Source organism: Cyanistes caeruleus, chromosome 20 (genome assembly GCF_971803275.1).
Source record: "Cyanistes caeruleus chromosome 20, bCyaCae1.hap1.1, whole genome shotgun sequence".
Taxonomy (NCBI): domain Eukaryota; kingdom Metazoa; phylum Chordata; class Aves; order Passeriformes; family Paridae; genus Cyanistes; species Cyanistes caeruleus.
This window is the reverse complement of record NC_141720.1, coordinates 1246393-1266748: the sequence shown is the minus strand read 5'-3', so window position 1 is coordinate 1266748 and position 20356 is coordinate 1246393. Positions and strand designations below refer to the sequence as shown.

The 20356-nt window shown below is 53.8% G+C and overlaps 1 protein-coding gene across 2 annotated transcripts; it reads right to left on the bottom strand.

Annotated features, from left to right (window-relative positions):
• Window positions 1-852: 852 nt before the first annotated feature.
• Window positions 853-16666, bottom strand: TPRN (taperin). Of its 2 annotated transcripts, none has more exons than XM_023937931.2 (4): window positions 14479-16666; window positions 3096-3276; window positions 2761-2888; window positions 853-1999 (listed from the first exon to the last, which is right to left on the bottom strand). In XM_023937931.2, the coding sequence occupies exons 1-4, from the start codon at window positions 16660-16662 to the stop codon at window positions 1937-1939; spliced, it is 2556 nt and encodes an 851-aa protein (XP_023793699.2). In that variant the 5' UTR covers window positions 16663-16666; the 3' UTR covers window positions 853-1936. The 2 variants fall into 2 exon arrangements, with proteins under 2 accessions (XP_023793699.2, XP_086714784.1); XM_086858658.1 differs by having other exon boundaries at window positions 2761-2885.
• Window positions 16667-20356: the final 3690 nt, after the last annotated feature.

The window sequence follows — 20356 nt, the reverse complement described above, 5'->3', positions numbered from 1 at the left end:
CACGAGAACCAGAGCAGTGTTGGAGCTGCAGACAGTGTTGGCTTTAGCATTCCTCATGGATCTATAGGAGAACTAAGCCAGGGCTAGTTCAGACCCCTTGTCCCTAACTTGAGTTGAAAGCAGCTTTGCTGTACCACCTGCAGTTGTGCAAGAAACAGAGCTGCCTTAAACTGACCTGAGCTTTTCCACAGGGAAAGATGTTCACTGGGACCTTTTCTGCTAGAAAAGCTCTGCTGAAAACTCATCCCTTAAATGTAGCAGTCAGCAGCAGTCTCACATTTTCCCTGATTCCACCCCAGTCTAAGCACCTTATCCTGAAGTATTTCATTAATGGGAGAAGCCTCAACACCTGGAACTCCATGGTCCTTGTGTCATGTCCCAGGCAGATGCATTGCAGACACATCCTGCTTCTGGCAAATCACACAGGCAGCAGATCTGAAATCAGCTTGGAATGGACAAGGAGGTGCAAAATGTTTCTTTGTGGCCCCCCAACCAACATCTAACAAACTACTGAGTAGCTCTTTTTTTTTTTTCTTTTTTTTTGCATTATCTTTCCAAAAGTATTTAGGCACCCAGGGCAGAAGGGAACAGCTACAAGTAGGTATGTCCTAACATTTAATCCTGTGGTTTTTTTAGCAGAACAACCTTCCCTTGCTGCTACAACAGACACCAAACCAAGTGCAAGGTATGCAAAGCATTTTCAGTTCACAGACCAGTGTCACTTGAGCAGATACCATCTATAAGAGACAAACCAGTAACCATCAAATTTAATCAAAGATACCAGCCTGTTCCTTTGGATCACACCCCATGTGGGGGTACCACTCATTCCATAAAGCCCAAAGAGGCCAGATCTGTTCTCACCACATCTCTTTTAATCCCAAAGTACAAATCTCATTAGCAGCACTGCTCCATCTGTTCCAGAGTGCAATTTTGACCCTGAGTTTACAGTAGTAGAAAACTTGAATGGAAGATTCTAGCAGAGTCCTTTGCATATTGGCTGCATTAAACAATTACAATAGAACTATAAAAATCCTAGAAAAAACAAAAATAACCCACATTCCTTGTTCAAGTTCTGCAGAAGAAAGGAGTGAAACTGCCCTCCTGTGCTTTGATTAGAGGAGCAGAGCAAGTGTGGCTTGAAGGAAGCAACCAAGAGAGATCAATCACATCTGGGACAAAGCAACAAGAGGAGCTGGCAAACTGGAGCACAACCAGCAATTCCCAGAGACTGGATGCCAGAGTTGGGAAGAACAGACCAAAGCTATGGCCAATGTTTGGAAGTCTTCAAGAGGCTCAAAACAGTCTGGACATTTTTCTACTCATTGGTGCAAAAATAACACCTAAAGCTAAAGGCATTCATTGCTCTTCCCATCCCTCCCTCAAGGTGTTCTCAGTGAACTCCACAAGCATGTAACTGGCTTTTTTCATGGCATAACTCATGGCACATGAATTCCATGATGTTTCAGTGAAACCAGAGCCAGAAACACGCAAAGGACAAACCCTCAAGCTTCAGTGACACCCAGTGTGTCAAATCACAGCCACGCTGTGAACCTGCCTTGCTGCCCAGAGCTCCAACTCCAGAGCCATCCTCCTCTAGGGAGAAGGGTTGCAAAAGCTGTCCAGAGCCTGCACAGTGCCTGGACTCAGACTAGCAGTAAGAAAAATCAACATCCACCCCAGGATTACAGATGTCCTTCCCACACTTGCCTAACCGGCAGCTGATCTTGAACAAGGAATATGCAAGGCCACAGGCAGAATAAATCAATTGCCTTGAAAGCAGTAATTGGGTCCCAAAATCCAGTGCAAATATTCTCTGAAGATGCCCGAGAGCAGGTGTTCCACCCTTGGCAGCAGGATCCGGGGAAAGCCGCGGTTTGGGGGCGGTTTGGGTGGCGGTTCCTGTCCTGCCCAGCTGAGCAGGCACCGCAGAGCAGCCTCAGAAATAGAGCGCGGGCTCGCTGCTGAAATCCGAGAGACCGCCCTTCTCCGCCGGGGTGAGCTGTGGGCAGAGCACAGGGAGACCACGGTGCTGTCAGAGCCCCTCACCCTTGGATGGTGCCTTGGCTCCCAGCCTGGCTTAGCTGGATGTGTTTAGTTAGTGCCCCCCCTCCCCAAACGTGCCCAGGAGTGTCAAAGTCCTGCAATGGTTTGGGTTGGAAGGGATTTTAAAACCCATCTGGTTCCAGCCTCATGCCAGGAGCAGGGAGGGACACCTTCCACTATCCCAGGAGGCTGCAAGCCCCATCCAACCTGGCCTTGGACACTTCCAAAGCTTCACAGGGAGCAATTTCTTCCCAATATCTAATCTAAATCTTTTTTAGTTTAAAACTGTTCCCCCTTGTCCTATCACTTTAAAAGAAAAATAAAAAAATCAAGCTCCCTGTTTTTCATAAGCTGTCTTTAGGTGCTGGAAGGGGCTCTGAGGTCTCACTGGAGCCTTCCCTTGTCCAGGTGAAGGCCCCCAGTTCCCCCAGCCTGGCTCCAGAGCAGAGGGACATCTCCATGGCCTGCTCTGGACTTGTTCCAACAGATCCATGTCTTTCCTGTGCTAAGCACAGAGTGTGCCAGCTGCCTTCAGTCTCCTTCACAGAGCCAGCTATGGTAGTGGCAGTGTTTTGGTCCCTTGGGAGCAGTGACACAGCTCCCCGGGCAGGAACACAAACACAGGTGTGCAGGGAAAGGCACATCCTGTCCCATCCACTGCCTGGAACAAACCCCACACCACAAGAGAGCACAAGAGTTGATTATTTATAGCCTCACCATGACTTGGTTCCCATGGGCATCAGCTTCCTTTGGGAGGGGTCCCTCTGCAGCAGGACCCTCATACTTCTGCTCCTGCCACTCACTGAACTTCACAGAGTGCTTTGGGGTGTAGCTGGATAAATCTGCTGGAAGGAGAAAGATGAGGTAAATATTTCTCACCACCCCAAAAAGAAGTGGGACTGGGATCCCAACAGGGCCAGCCCACCTGCAGCTCCCTATTGATCTCCACCAGCATTTCCACCCATGTGGAGCCCCTTAAGAGTTCATGGAAAACGTGAGCAGTGTCAGGCACCACCAGAAACCCCACGGTGCCAACACAGTGCCTCACTCACCTGAGTTAGGTGTACTGGGATGCAAAGTGCTGTTTGGGCGTGGAACATAAAAGGTACGAGATTTTTCCTCCTCTGTTTCAGAAGCGTGTCCTTCCTCTTCCTCATCCTCTTCTGCCAGGGAGCTCTCTGAGGGGTACTCAAACATCGTCTGCAAACTCGTCTCGTTGAAAGAGATCTTCATCTGGGCAAGAGCAAAGGAGAATTATCAGGGAGACTCAACTAAAATTAGAGTCAAGTTCAACAGCAATCCTTGCACTAAGGATTCATCACCTGTGAATAACTGAGGAAGAAAATTTGGGATTGGCTGTAGGACTGTAATCATCATTAGGATGCTGCTGAAATGAACCAGGAATGAACAAGGCATTTCTGCTGGAAACAGGGACTGCCTGGCTCCCTCCTCCCTGTGACACCCAGCAGGTGGTGGAAGTAGCTCCAGATGTGCTTGTCCAAGCTGAGAAGAAAAGCTGAGGGAAGGGTTTGTTCCCCTGCAGCCTTGCCTGTCCTAACCATTATCTACTGCTGTGCTCCGGGGATCTGGTTACAGGTCACCTCAACAGGTGCAGAGGAGATTCACTGGCAAAAACTTCACACCAGCAAAAGTGAAGGTGGAGAAAAAGCACAACAGCTCTTTGTAAGTACTCCAGAAAATAACCAAGGAGCAGAGAACTGCTGATGCCAGCACACATCAGACAAACAAGGAGGATAAGCCTGCCAGGAGTAAGTTCTTGCCAAAAGTAGGGAAGTATTTAGCCAACACAGATCAAGGTTCAGGAGCAGCTGTTTAAAAGGGTGTTGTGATCCCTTTACTTCTAAATACAATTAAAATTCAGCTAATAGGGTTATGAACAGAATGGAAAGGACGTGGTAGCTTGTGGACAGAAGCCTGATGGTTATGATCTCTCTCTCCAGATGCTGTGTAATGACTGGCCAGGGGCAAGTGCAGCACATTTATCCCATATTTCTGTCATACAGAAAATCCCCAGAGGCTGGCAAGTGGCACCTGGCCCCAAGCAGCCCTCAGGCACCACCGTGCCCAGGGGCACCCATTCCCTGTCACAGCAGCAGCTGGAGCACTGGAGTGACACTGCTAGGGGCTGCCAAAGTCACATCTGGATGTCCCCAAGGGCCAGAGCTGCCAGCAGGTCACAACCTGTGCTGCCCATGCCCAGGAGCCCTGGGGGGATCAGAGCAGACAGGGAGAATTTCACTGCTGCTTTTCAGCAAAGCACAAGGACAGTTTAGGTCAAATCTGGGCAACAGAGGGAGCAGCTGCAGCTCCTGCACACTGCAAACCCACAGCTGGAGCTCTGTGCCACTCTGCCCCAGGGCAGGACGGCCCTTGGACACAGGCTGCTCCCAGGAGAAGGAGGATGGAGGGAACCAGCTGCCTTTCCCCATTCCCTGCCCCAGCCAGAGCTGCTCTGAGTCTCCCCAAATGACACACAAGGAGAAGAGAGATTCTATTTCAGAGAAAAGGGGTTGGAATTAAATGGTCCTGAAGCTAAGAGCATCCCAGTTGCTGCTCCCTGAATTTCCCATCCCTGCTGCTGACCTAGATGTTCCCTGATCCGAGCCAGGCTGTCAGTGCTCACAATGTGGTGACTGTCCTGTGGGGATGAGCCACTCTGCCAGAACCAGGAACTGCACACAGGCCACTGACCAGCGCTGCCAGTGGCACTGAAGGGCAAGAAGTACTTGGCTGAACATGGAAAACAAAGCAGGCAGGAGAGATATGCCTTGGAGTTTAGAATTTAAGCTTGGAAGATGGAACTAAACGCTCCTGGGTTTCTGCTATCTGGAGGAAATCTCTAAGAAAGTGACTTGAGTACAGATTAGACCAAAGGTGCATGCAGTGCTGGAGGAGAAAACAGCCTCAGGGCAGAACAGAGCAGAAAGAGTCTGGAGACACCAACTTCCCACAGAGAGACCAGAGACAACAACAGCCCCAAACTCAACAGCTCCCACTCTCCACAGCCAACTCAAGCAATGCTGGAGCCCTTCACACAGAGCAGTCAGGCCCTGGCACAGGGCACAGCTGGGCCAAGATCACCTGCAAGGCTCACCCAGGCAGGTGTGTGGCACAGGGGCACCGTGGCACCGGTTCCCCCACACCACAGGGATCTGTCCTAGGGCAGATCCCAGCCCTGCTCCCAGAGCCTGCAGCAGGCAGAGCCTAGGGCTGTTCACTGATCCCCTGGGCACACCCAGGCAGAGCAAACACCAGGCACTGGCACAGGAATCCCTGGGGCATTCAGTCAGCCCTGCCCATGGGGAGAGAGCCCCAAACCCCAAAACCTGCTGTGGCAGCACCTGAGCTCCCCTCTCTAAGCACCAGAGGGATTCAGGGAAGCACAAAGCAGCTCTGCTTGACCCAACAGAACAGGGAGGGCAAAGCATTCAGGCAAAACCAGGGGACACAGGGGGGCAGAGAAATGCTCTGAGTGGCTACAGAGCACAACTGAGCTCTGTGTGCAAGGAACAGGCAGCTTCAGTCCCAGGAACCAGCTAAAAAGGAAAACCAAGAGCCCAGTCATGGCACAGACAACAGGTTTGCACAGCCAGCAGCGCTTTGCCAGACCACAGAGACTTTTATGGGAACACAAAAGGCAACAGGGGACGTTTCTTTAGAAGACAAGCGTGTCCCAGCAGAGCCCAGCTTGCTGGAGCCCAGCCAGAGGCCTCTGCTCATTCTGTCTCAGCACTGTCTCTGCCCCAGCAGCAGCTGCCAGTTGTGGCAAGGAAGAATTTTGCACCCTTCAGCTGTGGATGTTTGCAGGGATTTGTCACTCTTTGCTCAGCTGGAGGCTTCACCCACAGCTGTGTCAGAAACCCAGGGTCCAACCCAAACTCATATATACATATATATATAAATATATATATAAATACTCTGCCCAGCAATCAGACACACTGGAAAAAGTAAAGCAGGCTTTTCAGGAAATATTGTGCTGTTCAACCAATAAGTTCTTGTTGCCATAGCAAAAATCATTTATTTATTTGCTAGGATTTGAACAGTAATGAGTAATAGAATATCCAGGAAAGAGAAGCCAGGGCAAACATTGCCCAACAAAGCGTAAATCTGAGTAGTCATGCAGATCTCATTTAGAAAAGGGAAGTCAACCTTGTGTCAGGCTGTCAGGTTCTAACACAGAACAACCTCCCAGCTGCCAGGGAGTGACAGGAAAGGTCTCTGCACAAACAAATAATTGCTTGTGAGACTGGAAATGGGGTAGGAGCAGAGATTTTTATGGTGGACAAAGATCCCCAAAGGGTTTACCCTGCTCTTCCCATCTGACCAGTCCCACAGAGCAGTAGATTTAGTAAAAGGAGACAGAAAAGCAGTTCATAATCTCCAAAGCTCTGCAGAGACCTTCAGTTTTTCACAGCAGCCTGCAGTCAATGATCTGGACAGCTCCCAGAAAAGAAACTTTCAGATAAAGGATTTTTGGGGAAATGAACCATTTTTTTGGAGTTAGCAATGAGCTTGTCTATGTGTCTGTGCTTGTCCTTTTGAAAACACAGTCATGTGTCAGCTCAAATTGTTGAATAACTCCAGACACAAACTATGTGGGCAGCCTGGAACAGCACCCTGGGGACTGCAGAAGCACCAGCACATCTCCAAGGCATTTGCTATCATTCAGCAGATAAGGAGCTTTTGTGCCTCTAAAGCCTTTCCTTGACACAGAAATAAAGGGTTTTTCCCTGACAAGAGCCCCTAGGAACAGAGGGACTTGAGGCTTGGTTCCTATATCGGATTAACCCTGTACTGCTGTGGCTGAAGCATTCTAAGTATTCCCAGAAAACTGCAGATTCAGAAACATACTCTTCTGTCATTCTGTACAAAAAGAAGAGCTGGCTGTGACACCAGAGAATCACTTGATCATGCTTTTCCAAGAAGTGTTTCCTTAGACTGACTTTTGCTCAGCCATTAACTGCACCTCAGTGAGTTACTGAGTTAAGAGCACTAAAGATTTACAGCAGGAACACATGGGGGAAGCCCAGAGTGGCTGGCAAAGGAGACATTTCCTCCAGGATCACATCCCAGCTCCCAAGCCACAAGGCAAAACAGGAAAGTCTCCATTTACAAGGCAACCCACAAAGCCAGCTCTGTGTAATCAATATGCTGAAGCACATGGCAGATAGGAGCAATGCATGGAGATTCGAAATATTAAACTCCTTGTGCAAGACACTGGCAAGTTTCAAATTCCTGATGAGAAGTGACAGGGTAGGGACAGCCCCAAGAGCATGTGGGGCAGGTGCTTGGTTAACTCTTCACTGTGCTGGACAAGAGGAGATCCCAGTGCCCACACAAGCACAGCTGGAGCCCCAGTGTGCCAGAGCACAGAGCAGCCATTCACCCTGGGAGCCCTTCATTCCTCCTCACATCTGCAGGAAGAAGAGCCAGAGCCTTCCACAGCTTAACAAGCAATTCAAAAATTACTTATTTGGCCCCTAAGAACCGGACAAATCTCCCTACTAGCACAAAACAAATCTCATCTCAATACACAAAGGGAGCAGGACAAGCAAGGTACAATTAGTGTCAAGACTTGGTGTCCTCAAAAAAATCACACAGGGCTCCCCAAGAGCAGAGGGTTTCACAGGCAGCCCTTTTGTAGCTACAACAAGATGCACTGTTGGGAGCTGCCATCCACAAACATTTCTGTGCAAGCCAGACTGCCCAGAGCAGCTCACAAAAATACCTGAATTTGGTGCTGGAACGGGACCCATGGAGCATCATTCCATGGGAACAGAGAGAGGCTGGGAGCAGAATTAGTTCCCACCCTGTCAAGGAGTTCATTCAGGACCAAAAGGCTCCCATGATGTGAACAGTATCACCTGCACAAGAGTTCATGTCTCTCTTGCCCTTTTCCCCTCTCTTTTAACATGCAAAAGGAACTTCTTTGATGAGAAGCAAGTGCATCAGGCTCACCAGGAGCCTCAGGGCTCAGAGCTGCATTTCCACCGCCTGCAAGCGACACGATTTCCCTACACACACAAGTGTTTTGTCTGAGATATTTCCTACAATCTTGCAATGCCCACAAAGCAGCAGCTCCATCCTGCCAAGTTCCCAAGATCATCCGAAGGGCACTTCTCGGAAAACATCAGCACGGAATTCCTCCGGCCCAGATTTTCCCAGGATGTTTGTGAAGTGGCTCTGTGTGATACAGACACTTCATGTGACTCTTCCTACACAAACTGGCAAACAGGGATATCCTCCCAGCCCCACAGACCGCAGTCACTGGAAGTTTGGGTTATAAATAGGTTTTAAATTCAGGTTTCACTTGGGAGGAGGGTGAGCACAACCCCTGAGGTGAAGGAGATGCTGCTGCTGCAGCTCTTACCCAGATTTCCTTTACTGCCACTGCATCCAGAAACTAAATATTTTCATTTTCCCTGCTGTTCCCCACACATAACACAGACCAACAGGAATCCTGCCCCAGCCACCCCAGTGTCCTCCTCTGCTCTTCTCAGAACACCATGACCACATACTGGAAAAACCAGAGTGGGAAGGAAAACCCAAACCCAAAACAAACTGAATCCTTGAGCTGCAGGGAAATTATAAATCATCTCCAATCTGGTCCACAGATTAGGGAAACTGATTAAGAAAACGTTAACTGTAATCCTCATCATTAGAGTTCAGAGCACAAAGTACTTCCAATCTCCTCTGGAGCTCTGGGGCAGGCTGAGCCCTGGGCACGTCCTAACCAGCTTCAAAGCCAGGCTCTGCTCTTTATTTGCGTAAGAGTTTCTATTTTAGCCCTTCTGTCCCATTCCCTGCAATGCTGACAGCAGCAGGCAGGACATGGGGGCAAGAGAACCGGGGGAATTTGGGATCAGCTCAGGCTGTCACTGCAGAATGAAAAGCATGGGAGTGGTGAGGCCATGCAGAGCCTCAGTCACAGAAAGTTTCCCACTACAGAGATGAGATAAATCTGATTCATCTGCTCTGCCAGGGCTTCATACAACAAAGTCTCAGCACTTCAAGGTGCTGGCATGCAGAGGGGAAACAAAAAACCACCCACTGCCCCACCACAGCCTCGGGGGCAGCTTGTGAAGTGGTTTGAAAGCTGTAACTGCAGCAAATTCTGATTTTCAGGCTTCAGCCATCATCACAGGGAAAAAAAATAAAAATCAGTGGAATTAGCAAAGGGCAGGAAAATGGCCCTGTCTGGGTGGAAGAGCTTGCTGCCATCTGACAGCTCATGGAGATCATCTCTGCAGGGCAGGGACCGCACTTCATCATCTAAGACACTTATTTCCTGAGCATGACTTATCGCTGCTGACCTCATCTCCTAAAAATGCAATACATCCATGTCAGATACTGCCATGGCCCCTCCTTAAAGGTGGCAGATGAATCTGCACCAGCAGAGCACAGCCAGAGACAGAAAACAGAACAGGAACACGCAGTTCTCCAAGAGCTAAAGAATACAAATCTCTGCCCTGACCCCTCCAAAACACAGAGATGATATAATCAAAGGGATTTTTGAAGAGAGGTTTCTTCTTCTACCACCAGATTAGTTTACTTGTGTTATGGTTAATTTACTTGTGTTATAGCAAAAAAAAAAAACCAGCATAAAAAAACTTCAGGCAGCCACCAGTATTTAGACTCCACACTGTGCAGACTTGCTCCAAACAGGTCTGGGCAACAGCTGGAAATGTTGATCCCTGCCAACATCCCAAGCCGACACCTGGTTCTCACAGGAGACCATCTCCAGCAGAACTGAACAGATGGAAAATTGCAGAGCAAGAAGTTTAGCAGGTTCAACCAACAAAGCTGCTGCCCATGATCAGAACTGAGGGGTATTTAAAATAATTTTTTTGTTTAACGGACTTTTAAGTGGGAATTTGGAAGCCACATTCAGGCATTACACAGCTCAAAAGAGTAGGATATGGACCATATGCTGAAGTTTGTGTGAGGTGGAACTTTCTGAAGTTCAGCTGAACACCTCTGAAGATAATTTAGCTGCAGGCTCCAACAGTTTGGATCCCACCAGCCTCATTCCCGTAATCCCTGCTCACACCAGTGCAACTCGCCTGCCTGCACATGGCAAACTGCCAGCTGTGACAAACAAAAACACCAAACCCATCAACACCCCGATGTCTGCTGGCTCTCAGTTCCTGTTATGAGCAGGGCTTTGGGTGGCATGGCCAGAATTCGTTCACCTTCCCTGCAGGATCTCCAGGAGGTCCTGGAGAGGAAAACCCTTGGGATGCACTGCAGGAGCAGGGTCAGGGCAGAGTCCAGCCTCCAAGGAGAGGACAGCCTGAAGCCAGTTATGGCTCGTGGGGAGCCTGGCTGGCTCTGCAGTGCTCTGTCCTTCCCCAGCTCTCACTCCAACACACATGTTCTGCAGAAACCCAGATTTCTATCTCGCTGACAACTTTATTAGACGTTATTCTGGCAGGTAACCAAACCACCACTGCCTCTTGTCAGCTCAGATGAGCAAGATTTTATCCTCTGTGATCCCAAAGATCCACATCCTGCAGCAAAGCCTTCCCTTCCTCCTGGTGCTGCTGAAATGCCTTTACTTCTCTGCCATAACAGAGTACAAAGAGGAGCCCTGAGCAGAGGTCACCAACAGTGTGCTGCATCCTCTGCCCCACTCCCAGTTTAGAATAAAGGTCAGTAGGTCTCCTTCCACCCCTGCACATGTATCCTGTCCTCTCTGAGAGCCCAGCCAGCTCCTCCAGCAGCTGCCCAGCAGCTCCTGGCACATCCCTCTGGAGCTGCAAACACTTCTCAGACTGAGTCCCACCCACACTGCTTTATCTGAACTGCTGCTGGCACTGCCTGGAGAGGTCCCAGAACAGCCCCAGAGCAGATGAACAGCCCTGGAGGGCACCTGAACCCCTCCTGAGCACAGGAGCTCCAGCTCATCCAGCCCCCAGGGTGAGCAGGGCTGGGGCTCTGCCCTCCACCTGCAGAGCCTGATGTGTCCCATCACACCCAGCCCCACACTGATCTTCACAGCCCCTGTCCCCCCACAGCAGCTCCACAACAGAGCTGGGAACAGATTTATTTATTTCCTAAACATCATCTTCCTCTCTCTCCCTCACCAAGCTCCAGCTCCAACCCCCAAAGTAACAGCTGCTTCACATATCTGAAGGTCTGGAAGGAGCAATAAAGCTGTTTATCCTGAAAGACCTTGAGGCAGCAGCATCCCTGAGGCCACAGCCAAGTCACAAGTCCCACAGGCACTGTCAGCAGCCAGGAGCAGGGGCTGGAGCTCCCTCTGTGCAGAGCAGAACCCACTGGTGACTGGAACCCACTCCCAGCCTGTCCCAGCCACCCTCCCAAAAAGAGGATGTGGATCAGAGGACACGGAGCACGTCAGGCAATCATGACATGGGATGGGAAATGGAGGCTGAATTTCTACATTTGAAGAAAAACACCATCTGCATCTCAGAGAACAGTGGGGTGCAACTGGCAGGGCTGACACCCTCCTTCCCAATAAATGATCACCCCTGACTGCACAGACACTCATTGATGCACAGCATTTCCAGACTCTGCTGACCTGCTCTTTATCTCCCAGATTCCTGCTGGGCACCAGCAAACAGTTAAATTTTTCCAAGTTCTTGACGTTTCACTAAACACTACTTTCTTGAGTATGGAGCATAATTAAAGACCTTTTTAAGGCAAGGTTTGGAAAGGAAGATGCTTGGCACAGGAAGGGCTTGCTCACCCCAAAAGACAGAGGAAGCTGCTCAGTAAAAACAGCATCAGGTTTTGACACCCCAAAAGAGAAAGGGGATTGGTTTTAACAAAGAACTGCAGCTCCCAGATCACAAGAACTGGCTGTTTCTGCCCAATTCAGGCCAAAGTTTCTGAAAACCCCGACACAGCTACAAAACAGAACTCTTGTTTTTGGCTGGTTGCCTTGGAGACACAGAGTGATCTCTTGGGAAGAAACCAAGGAATGCATCTTAATCCAAGCTCCTTCCTTTTCAGGCATCAACACTCAGCCTTATTACCCAGAGTAAAAGCCACAAACATCCTCTAGGTCAAGAGTAAACAGAAATCTTTCCATTTGTCCACCATCAGTATCTTCTAGACCCTGGCTACAAAGTCATACTCTGTGCTTGGCTGAGCAGGAAGGGAACTAAAAGAAAAATGGGTGTTTCTCCCACACCACATTTCATTTCCCCCAGAAACTTGGGTCTTGACTACTTTCCTTTACCTTATTTTTCAAAGGGTCCCTATTTGTTTCATCTTCCTGAGTTCTGCAAATATTAAAAGGCAAAAAACTTTTTTGCCTTTAAATCTCTCTCCTCTCAGAAACCAAATGTTTACACACAAGTTCTCCTGCAGGAGGACCCCACACACATTTCTCAGGGAACAGCTGTGTGTGCACCTTGCAGGATTTGGCTCCTCAGCTGCACAGCAGGGCAGTTAATGCTGTTAAGCTGATAAAGAACAGGGGCAGAGAAGCTCCACGACCTGCCCAATGTCACACACAAACCCACCAGTGACACACAAAGCAGCAGTTAACCAGCATCACACAATATTTTAGGCTGTGAAAGGTCCTCTGGAGGTCTCTAGCCCAAACTCCTGTCCTTAGGACTGACCTGCCAGTTGCTCAAAGCTTTCTCCTGGCAAGTTTCAGGCTGGACATGCCACAACTTCTCTAGGTTTGACCAACCAAAAAAACAATTCAATCACTGCACTGGACTTGTGTTCATCTCCCTCCCTCATTTTGGTACTGTTAAGGACACCTTCCACTCTGCACCATTTAATTGGTTTTACTCAGGGCTTTGTTCTTTGTGCCCCAACAGCATCCCCTCCTCAGAAAAATCAGCTCCTCAGCTCTGTCAGTAGGGCTTTCCCAAATATAACCATCCACAAGATTCCCTCTGTGTCCTCTGCTCCATCCTAAGAGCACTCACAACTGTAAGATGCTGTATTAATATTTTCACCATTTATACCACACACCTGATTTGGTGTAAATCAAATCAAATTAACACCCAAAACTGAACCTGAACAGAGCCAAAAGAGCTGCAGGGAGTGCAAGCCAGCAGGAGTTTAAGCAGCAGAACAACTCCAGTCTCACCAAGCATTTCCCTGTAGTAAAACAAGGAAAAACTTCAGGAGCACTGAGCAAGAATCAACACTCCTGCTCATTTGCTTGTTCTGGATCTCAAGGTGCTCCAGACCTGCTCCCTGCATTAGTCACCATCAAATTACCACAGGCTTCGTGTGCTTAGGGAGGAATTTGACAGCGTTAAGCAGCACTCCTTGCCTCCCTTCAAATGAGATGCATCCTGCTCAAGGGATTTCCTCAAATTATAATGCTCAGCGCCTCAGGCACCCATGTGCATTCAGTGCCTCAGTTATCTACTTGGATTTGGGTAACGGAATTGTTCCACAACAGTTCCCACTATGGAGAAACATGTCACATCACAGCCCTAAAAGTCGGGATTTGCTACCTCTGTGCTGCTTCCAGAGCCCAACAACTCTCCCCTGCTCCCTTATCACGTCCAGATGCATTTCACCAAGCCCTACAAAGATTAATTCTCAATTTAGGGCTCACAAGGATCTACACTACTCCCCAAGCCGTGAGAAAATCTGGCATTCGCTCACTCCAGAGGCATTTGGAGCAACCAGCATCTCCTGGATCTTCAGAGCTGTAGCTGCACATTCAGAACGAGCAGGTGGTATAATCCTATCAAGGGGAGTTAAGGTCTTTGCTGATCTCTTTCTGCCTAATCGAGACCCAATTCCTGAGCCTCTATCAATAGATCACTAATGCGGGGAAGACTCCAAAGCCACCCTGCCCAAGTGACCACGGGCAGCTCAACACTCCCAACCCCTCAGACACAGGGCAAGCCCGCAGCTGTTCAAACCCTGCAGCTCCCCCTCAGCTCCCAAATTCCTGAAATACTTTACTCTCCATTATCGTATCTCCAAGAAGGGATGGGGTGGGAGAGGCCCTGCAGTTATCACAGGGCAAATCCCACCCTCAGCTGCTTGGTGGGACAGCACCCAGTGCCTCCTCCCTGGGAGCAAATTCCATTTAATGCCAAGTCCCATCTCCCAGCTGTGGTCCTCAGGCTCCCTTTAAAGTTCCAGGAGACAGTAAAAGCAAACAAGGCAGTGCTGGCAAAGAGCTACAAACTCCTAATGTTGGATACTATGAAATATTACTCCCTGGTTCCTTCCTCACCATTCTGAAATATCCTGTGCATCATGTGTGGTGGAGTTCCACCTGCCCTCTCCTGTCTTCCACCTGCCCAAAGGCTTCACTTCTGTTTTACCCCCTGTTTCAGCCAGCTCTGAGGGCAGCCTCTGGCTGGGGCAAACACTCTCATGCTCCCAGCGGTGCCTCCTGAGAAGCCGAACCCAAACCAGCACTTCCAGCGGCCGCTGAGCACAGAGGTGCCCGGTTACCTTCTTGCGGCGCGAGCCCGTCTTGCTCATGCAGGACCTCTCCAGGGACAGGTACCCCCCGATCACTTCAATCTCGTTCACCGTGGGGTAGCGCTTTTTATGAGATATCCCCACTTGGGGCCCATCAGCGTTCTCCACGGCTTTGCCTCTTCCTTTGCCATCCTCTTCCTCCTCCTCTTCCTCCCGCTGTGGCCTTCCGCTGGCATCGGCGAGAGCCTGCAGCCCCGGGGCCACGGGTTTCCTTTTGGGCACGACAGTGAAGGTGCTGCCTCCCCTCTGCTGGGGGGCAGAGTGTGGTCTGTAGAGGGGCACAGAGGAAATCTCCATCTCCAGGTCAGGGCCAGCTCCTCCGGGCTGGTTCGCCAAGCTCCCCGTCCTCGCAGCTGGGCCAGCCCTGGGAAGAAGCTCGCCGCTGTCCGGCTCCACAATGTCATCGATGTAAGTCACAGGTACCAAGGGATCCAGAGGCGCCGCTGGGGAAGTGATGGGCTCTTCCTGCTCCGGGGCGGAGGCCCTGGGAGGCTCCTGGGGCGCCTTCTCCTCTGAGGGCGCCGGGCCTGGCCTGGCAATCTGGGGCTGGGCCGGGCTGCCCTCCCGGCGGGGCACGAAGACGAAGGAATTGCGCGAATTCAGGCGCAGCTTGGCCAGAGCCTGTGCCTGCAGGTCGTGGGCTGGGATGGCCGCCAAGTCGGGCTTGGGGGCCGGGTGGATTTCGAAGGAGCCCCCGGCCCGCGGGGCTGAGGCGGAGAGCGGCCGAGTGGCACTGGGGGCCGGACTGGCACTGGGCAGGGGCGACACGGCCGCTTCGGCCTCCTCCGCCTTTGGCCTCCTGGCGTTGGCTCTGGCATGGGAAGGGCTGGTGGATGGCACTGGTGGCCCCTTGGGCGTCGCGGGGCGGCCGGCGGGGACAGCACCGGGCTCGGGGACGCGGGTGCTGGGGGGCTGCCCCCGGGGAGTGACCGTGAAGGAGTTGGGGCTGATCTTGTGGAGAAAGCAGTTGGCCTGAGGGGCCGCAGCCTTGGGGGCCGCTGGCACCGCCTGGGGGGCTGCAGCCCGGGGGGGAGCCGGGGTGGGCTGGGGGGGCACGGGCTGGGGGGTGACAGCCCGGGGAGGGGGTGCCGTGGGTTGGGGGGTGACAGCCCGGGGAGGGGGTGCCGTGGGTTGGGGGGTGACAGCCCGGGGAGGGGGTGCCGTGGGTTGGGGGGTGACAGCCCGGGGAGGGGGTGCCGTGGGTTGGGGGGTGACAGCCCGAGGGGAAACCGTGGGCGGGGGAGTGACAACCCTCGGGGGGCCCGTGGGCGGAGGGGTGACAGCCCGGGGGGGAGCCGGCTGCAGGACCGTGGGCTGGGGGGCCACCGGCACCGCGGGCGGAGTGGCGGCCCGGGGGGGAGCCGGGAGCGGCGGAGGGGTGACCGGGACCGCCGGGGGAGATGCCGGTCCCGCCTTTGGCGCCGGAGCCCGGGGGAAGCCGGGTCCCTTGTGGAGGGGCGCGGGGGAGCGGGGGGAGCCGGGCCCCGCGGGCGGAGCGGGCGGCGCGGCCCGGGCAGCGCCCGGTCCCACCTGCGGCGGAGCCGCGGCCCCGCCGGTCCCGGTCAGCGCGTCCCCAACGCGGCGACGGCGGCCCCGCGGCCGCTGCCCGAACTTCTCCAGGAGGCGGCTGACGGTGCCCGGCTCGGCCGCCTCGGGCGGCTCCTGCGGCTCGGCCGTCTCGTAGATGACGACCTGGTCGGCGCGGATCTCGGCGAGCGCGGCGCCGCGCCGGGCCAGCAGCTCCCGCAGCGGGTCGGTGCCGGCCGGGTCCCGGCGGCGGGCGGGCGGCGCGTCCCCCGCGGCGAAGCAGGCGGCGGGGTCGGAGCGGGACTCGATGATGAGGATGTTGTCGGCGCGGATGGTGCGGATGCCGGGCACGGCGCTGTACAGCTCCAGCAGCTGCTGCAGCGGCCGCGCCGCGCCGCCGGGCCCGGGCCGCCCCTGCCGCAGCCGGCGCCGCTCGCTCTCCAGCCGCATGAAGGGGTTCTCCCGGAGCGGGCCCAGGCTCTCCGCCACCACCAGCCGCTCCCCGGCCGGGGGCTCGGGCTCGCCGCCCGCCCCGGCCAGCTTGGCCCGCTTGCGCTCCAGGATCTCCCGCTGCCAGGCGGGCGCTGCCCGCGGCCCGGCGCCGAGCGGCGGCTCCGCGCTGCTCATGGCGGCGGCGCTGGGGCTCTGCGGGCCGGGCCCCGCCGCGCCGGGGCGGCCCCGCGGCACCGCCCCCGGGCCGGGCACGGCCGGCCCCCCATGGGCCGCACCGGGACCAGCGCTCCGCCCCCGCCGCCCGGGAACGGGCCCGGGCGCGGTGCTGTGACCTGGTGTGACAGGAGCCACCGCCCGCATCGCCCTCTCCTCACACCCAGGAGACCCCCGGCACGGGACACGAGCCACGGTGACCGACACAGAATCCCAGTATTTGCCTATTCCCCCATGTCGGGCTGGTCGGTGCCAGCCGAGGACAGGATCGAAAAGCGCCTCTCGGGGATGTCGGTCACTGTCGCAGGCGGAGCAGGGATCCAGCCCCGAACTGTGGAGCAATGTCTGTGGTACCCGGACCCTCAGAGGGGCGTTTTAGGGAGAGCTTTGATGGACACGAGTGGCGTTTTCCGTGGCATATGGCAGAAATAGAACATTTTCCCCATTTAACTCTTCTTTGCTGCCCAGGGAGATCGTGGAGTCTTCCCTCTCTGGAGACATCCCAAACCCACCTGGACGCGTTCCTGTGTCACCTGCTCCGGGTGACCCTGCCTTGGCAGGAGGCTCCAGAGGTCCCTTCCAACCCCAGCTATTCTGTAATTCAGTGATTCATTGACAGCCGCTTGTTGGACACAAAGTCAGCGCCTGTTATCAGCCGCCCGCAGGTGTCTTTGGGAATTGTGCGCATTCAGGAAACCATCGCACTTCCCACACCTCCCAAATCCTGGCCTGGGAGGCTCGGGGGACACGAGTGACACAAGATAACCTTTGTGCAGGACTCGGGGAGGTCCCAGAGCCGCAGCCTGTGTTTAAGCACAGGTGTGTTTACGGGGAGCAGCTCCGTATCCTGCTGATAAGGCTCCCACCTTTGCACTCCCGAGCCACAACAGAGCGCTCGCACCCTCCTCAAACGACACCGGGAAACGACACCACTGGAAACAGCTTTTGTGTGTGCCCAGCTGGGCTGGCTGCCCCGCGGAGCTGCTGGGGACGAGGCAGCTCCGCGCCTTTCACCTGAAATGACTGCGGGGTGATGGGAGGCTCACACAGGACCCTCAAACACGGATCCATCACGCAGCATCTGCCCCCAGCCCTGGCCGGGCCGCGGCGGGTGCCGGGGTTGAGGATGAAGAGCGGAGCAAGCGGGGAGCGACATTTCCCCGCTCTGGTGACTCACGGCTCAGGCGCGTCCAGGGCCAACAATGTGCCTTTGTACTCCGAGATCTCAATGGATTTCTCTTTCGTGGTCTTGTCTGCTTGGCTTTTGAGCCTGTGTAAAGCCCGTAAATCCTGAAATAATGAATCCCACACGGTTTTGCTGCACCTGGCGCAAAGAAAACGCCTCCCTTTGTGGGCATTGAACCTGACATCTGCCGGTTTCACCGCATGCCCGCCTGTCTTTAGAACAAAACAATAAATCCAGCCATTATTCATCCCCTCTCCTGCCAGTCAGGATTTGAGAGCCTTCTATCATTTCTGCCAACTGCTCGGAGCCTGGGCTGAGCAGAGTCGAGGGCCGGGCAGTGAGATTTGGCTGGCGAGCAGTGCCTGGAGCTGATCCCGGCTTCACACCCGGCCCAGTGCCCGGAGCTGCTGCTAAGAAGCTCCCGGGAATCCCTCTCGTATTTTGGCACAAGAAGGAGTGCTCGATTACAAAAGCCAGGTGTGCTGGTGGCAGGGGCCAGCGCTGCGAGGCTGTGATGGAAAAGCGCCGGGGCACGGCTGCGGAGCCGCAGGAGGATGTGGCAGATACAGCAGGACAGGAGCAGCCCCAGGAACAGCCCCAGGAACAGCCCCAGGAACAGCCCCAGGAACAGCCCCAGGAACAGCCCCAGGAACAGCCCCAGGTACAGCCCCAGGAACAGCCCCAGGAACAGCCCCAGGTACAGCCCCAGGAACAGCCCCAGGAACAGCCCCAGGAACAGCCCCAGGTACAGCCCCAGGTACAGCCCCAGGTACAGCCCCAGGTACAGCCCCAGGAACAGCCCCAGGAACAGCCCCAGGTACAGCCCCAGGAACAGCCCCAGGTACAGCCCCAGGTACAGCCCCAGGAACAGCCCCAGGAACAGCCCCAGGTACAGCCCCAGGTACAGCCCCAGGTACAGCCCCAGGTACAGCCCCAGGAACAGCCCCAGGAACAGCCCCAGGAACAGCCCCAGGAACAGCCCCAGGAACAGCCCCAGGTACAGCCCCAGGAACAGCCCCAGGTACAGCCCCAGGTACAGCCCCAGGAACAGCCCCAGGTACAGCCCCAGGTACAGCCCCAGGTACAGCCCCAGGAACAGCCCCAGGTACAGCCACGGCATGAGGGGACAGGGAAAGAGCAGGGACCAGCACGACCCTGTGGGATTTCACCTTAAACTCGGTTTGTGTCCATCACCCACTGTGTGTGCAGGGCACGGAGGGAGAGAGAAGGAGAAACAGGGAAGAGTAATCCCTGGGATTCTCCAGGATGTTGATTTAAAACCAGGACACGTGGAACGATTCCAGGATAAAGGATAAAGGATAAAGACCATCTTTCTGGGCACCAGTGGTGCTACAAGGCTGTGCAGTGGGTGGGAAGGGATTAAAGGTGATTCCTGTCATCTGCTAGCTGAGGTGAATATGGCACACCCTACCTCACTGTGGTGCTGGCACGTGGAGAATATCCCCAAATGTGGAGGATGGAGAAATGGAGGCTGAGAAATCCCCAGGGCTGAAGAAAAATGGCTCAAATGGCAGAGCTGTCCAGCCTGTTTCTCTTTGTGCTGAGGGGCTGCAGTTACCACATTCATCAGATGAACATGCAGGTGACTGTCAGCATTGGAGATAAGGGAAAAATTGCAGCTAGGAGTTCAAACCAGGGCTGCTCCCTTTGGCAATTCACTCAAACAGGCCCGTGGGAGAGAAAGTGGTTTATCAGAATCCATTCATTGCCTTCTGCCCTGCCGGGGAGGTGCTGTGTTTTGGAGCCGGTCTGTTTTCCCCAGGGGGATTACCAGGCCTTTAACCTCCCTTGGATTTCCCCAGGGCTCTGTTTCTGTGTCTGGGAGGGTGCTCAGGGATTAGCCTTCCTCCCAGGAAGAGCCACAATCCCTAATGCGCTCTAAATTCCTTTAGCAGCCCATGCTCACTGAGCCACAGATGCTGCTGGAACCTGAATCACTCTGAGCTATCCCTGTCCTGTCCCCACGAGTGGATTTGTGGCTCTCAGATGGTCCCTTGTTTAAATTATCAGGATTTTTTGCTTTCTTCCACTTTTAGCTGCAGCAGGGCCTCTTGTCTGTCTGGAGCTCTGCTCCCGTGTGTTCAGCTGCTGCCATACAGAGGTGCCCAGTGCCTGTGGATCCCTCCCCTGCACCACAGGCTCATCACACATCATTTCCCTCACACAGCATCTGCCAGGTGCCATCTCCTGGTTTATAAACCCAGCCAGAGAACAACAACAAGAAAAAGAACGAGAAAAAAACAGCTTTCCCAGAAACATCTCTTTATTAAATCATGTCTTTAGCCCTAGAAACATCCATGTACTCGAGGTCTGGTTATCCCACACAAAGCAGCAGAGAGCTCCTGAGTCAGGCAGGGTTGGCCCCGTGCCTGGAGAGCAGCAGCAGCCAGAAACCACAGCGAGGGTGCTGGGCTCACTGAAACCTCCTTCTCACTTTTCCAAGGAGCC

Excerpts from the sequence above, each read along its gene's own strand:
- TPRN (XM_023937931.2), bottom strand. The coding sequence starts at position 16,662 with ATGAGCAGCGCGGAGCCGCCGCTCGGCGCCGGGCCGCGGGCAGCGCCC. Across the intron at positions 2,889-3,095 it reads TCCCAGTACACCTAACTCAG|CAGATTTATCCAGCTACACC; the intron begins GTGAGTGAGGCA and ends TTCTCCTTCCAG. Across the intron at positions 2,000-2,760 it reads CCCATGGGAACCAAGTCATG|CTCACCCCGGCGGAGAAGGG; the intron begins GTGAGGCTATAA and ends CTCTGCCCACAG.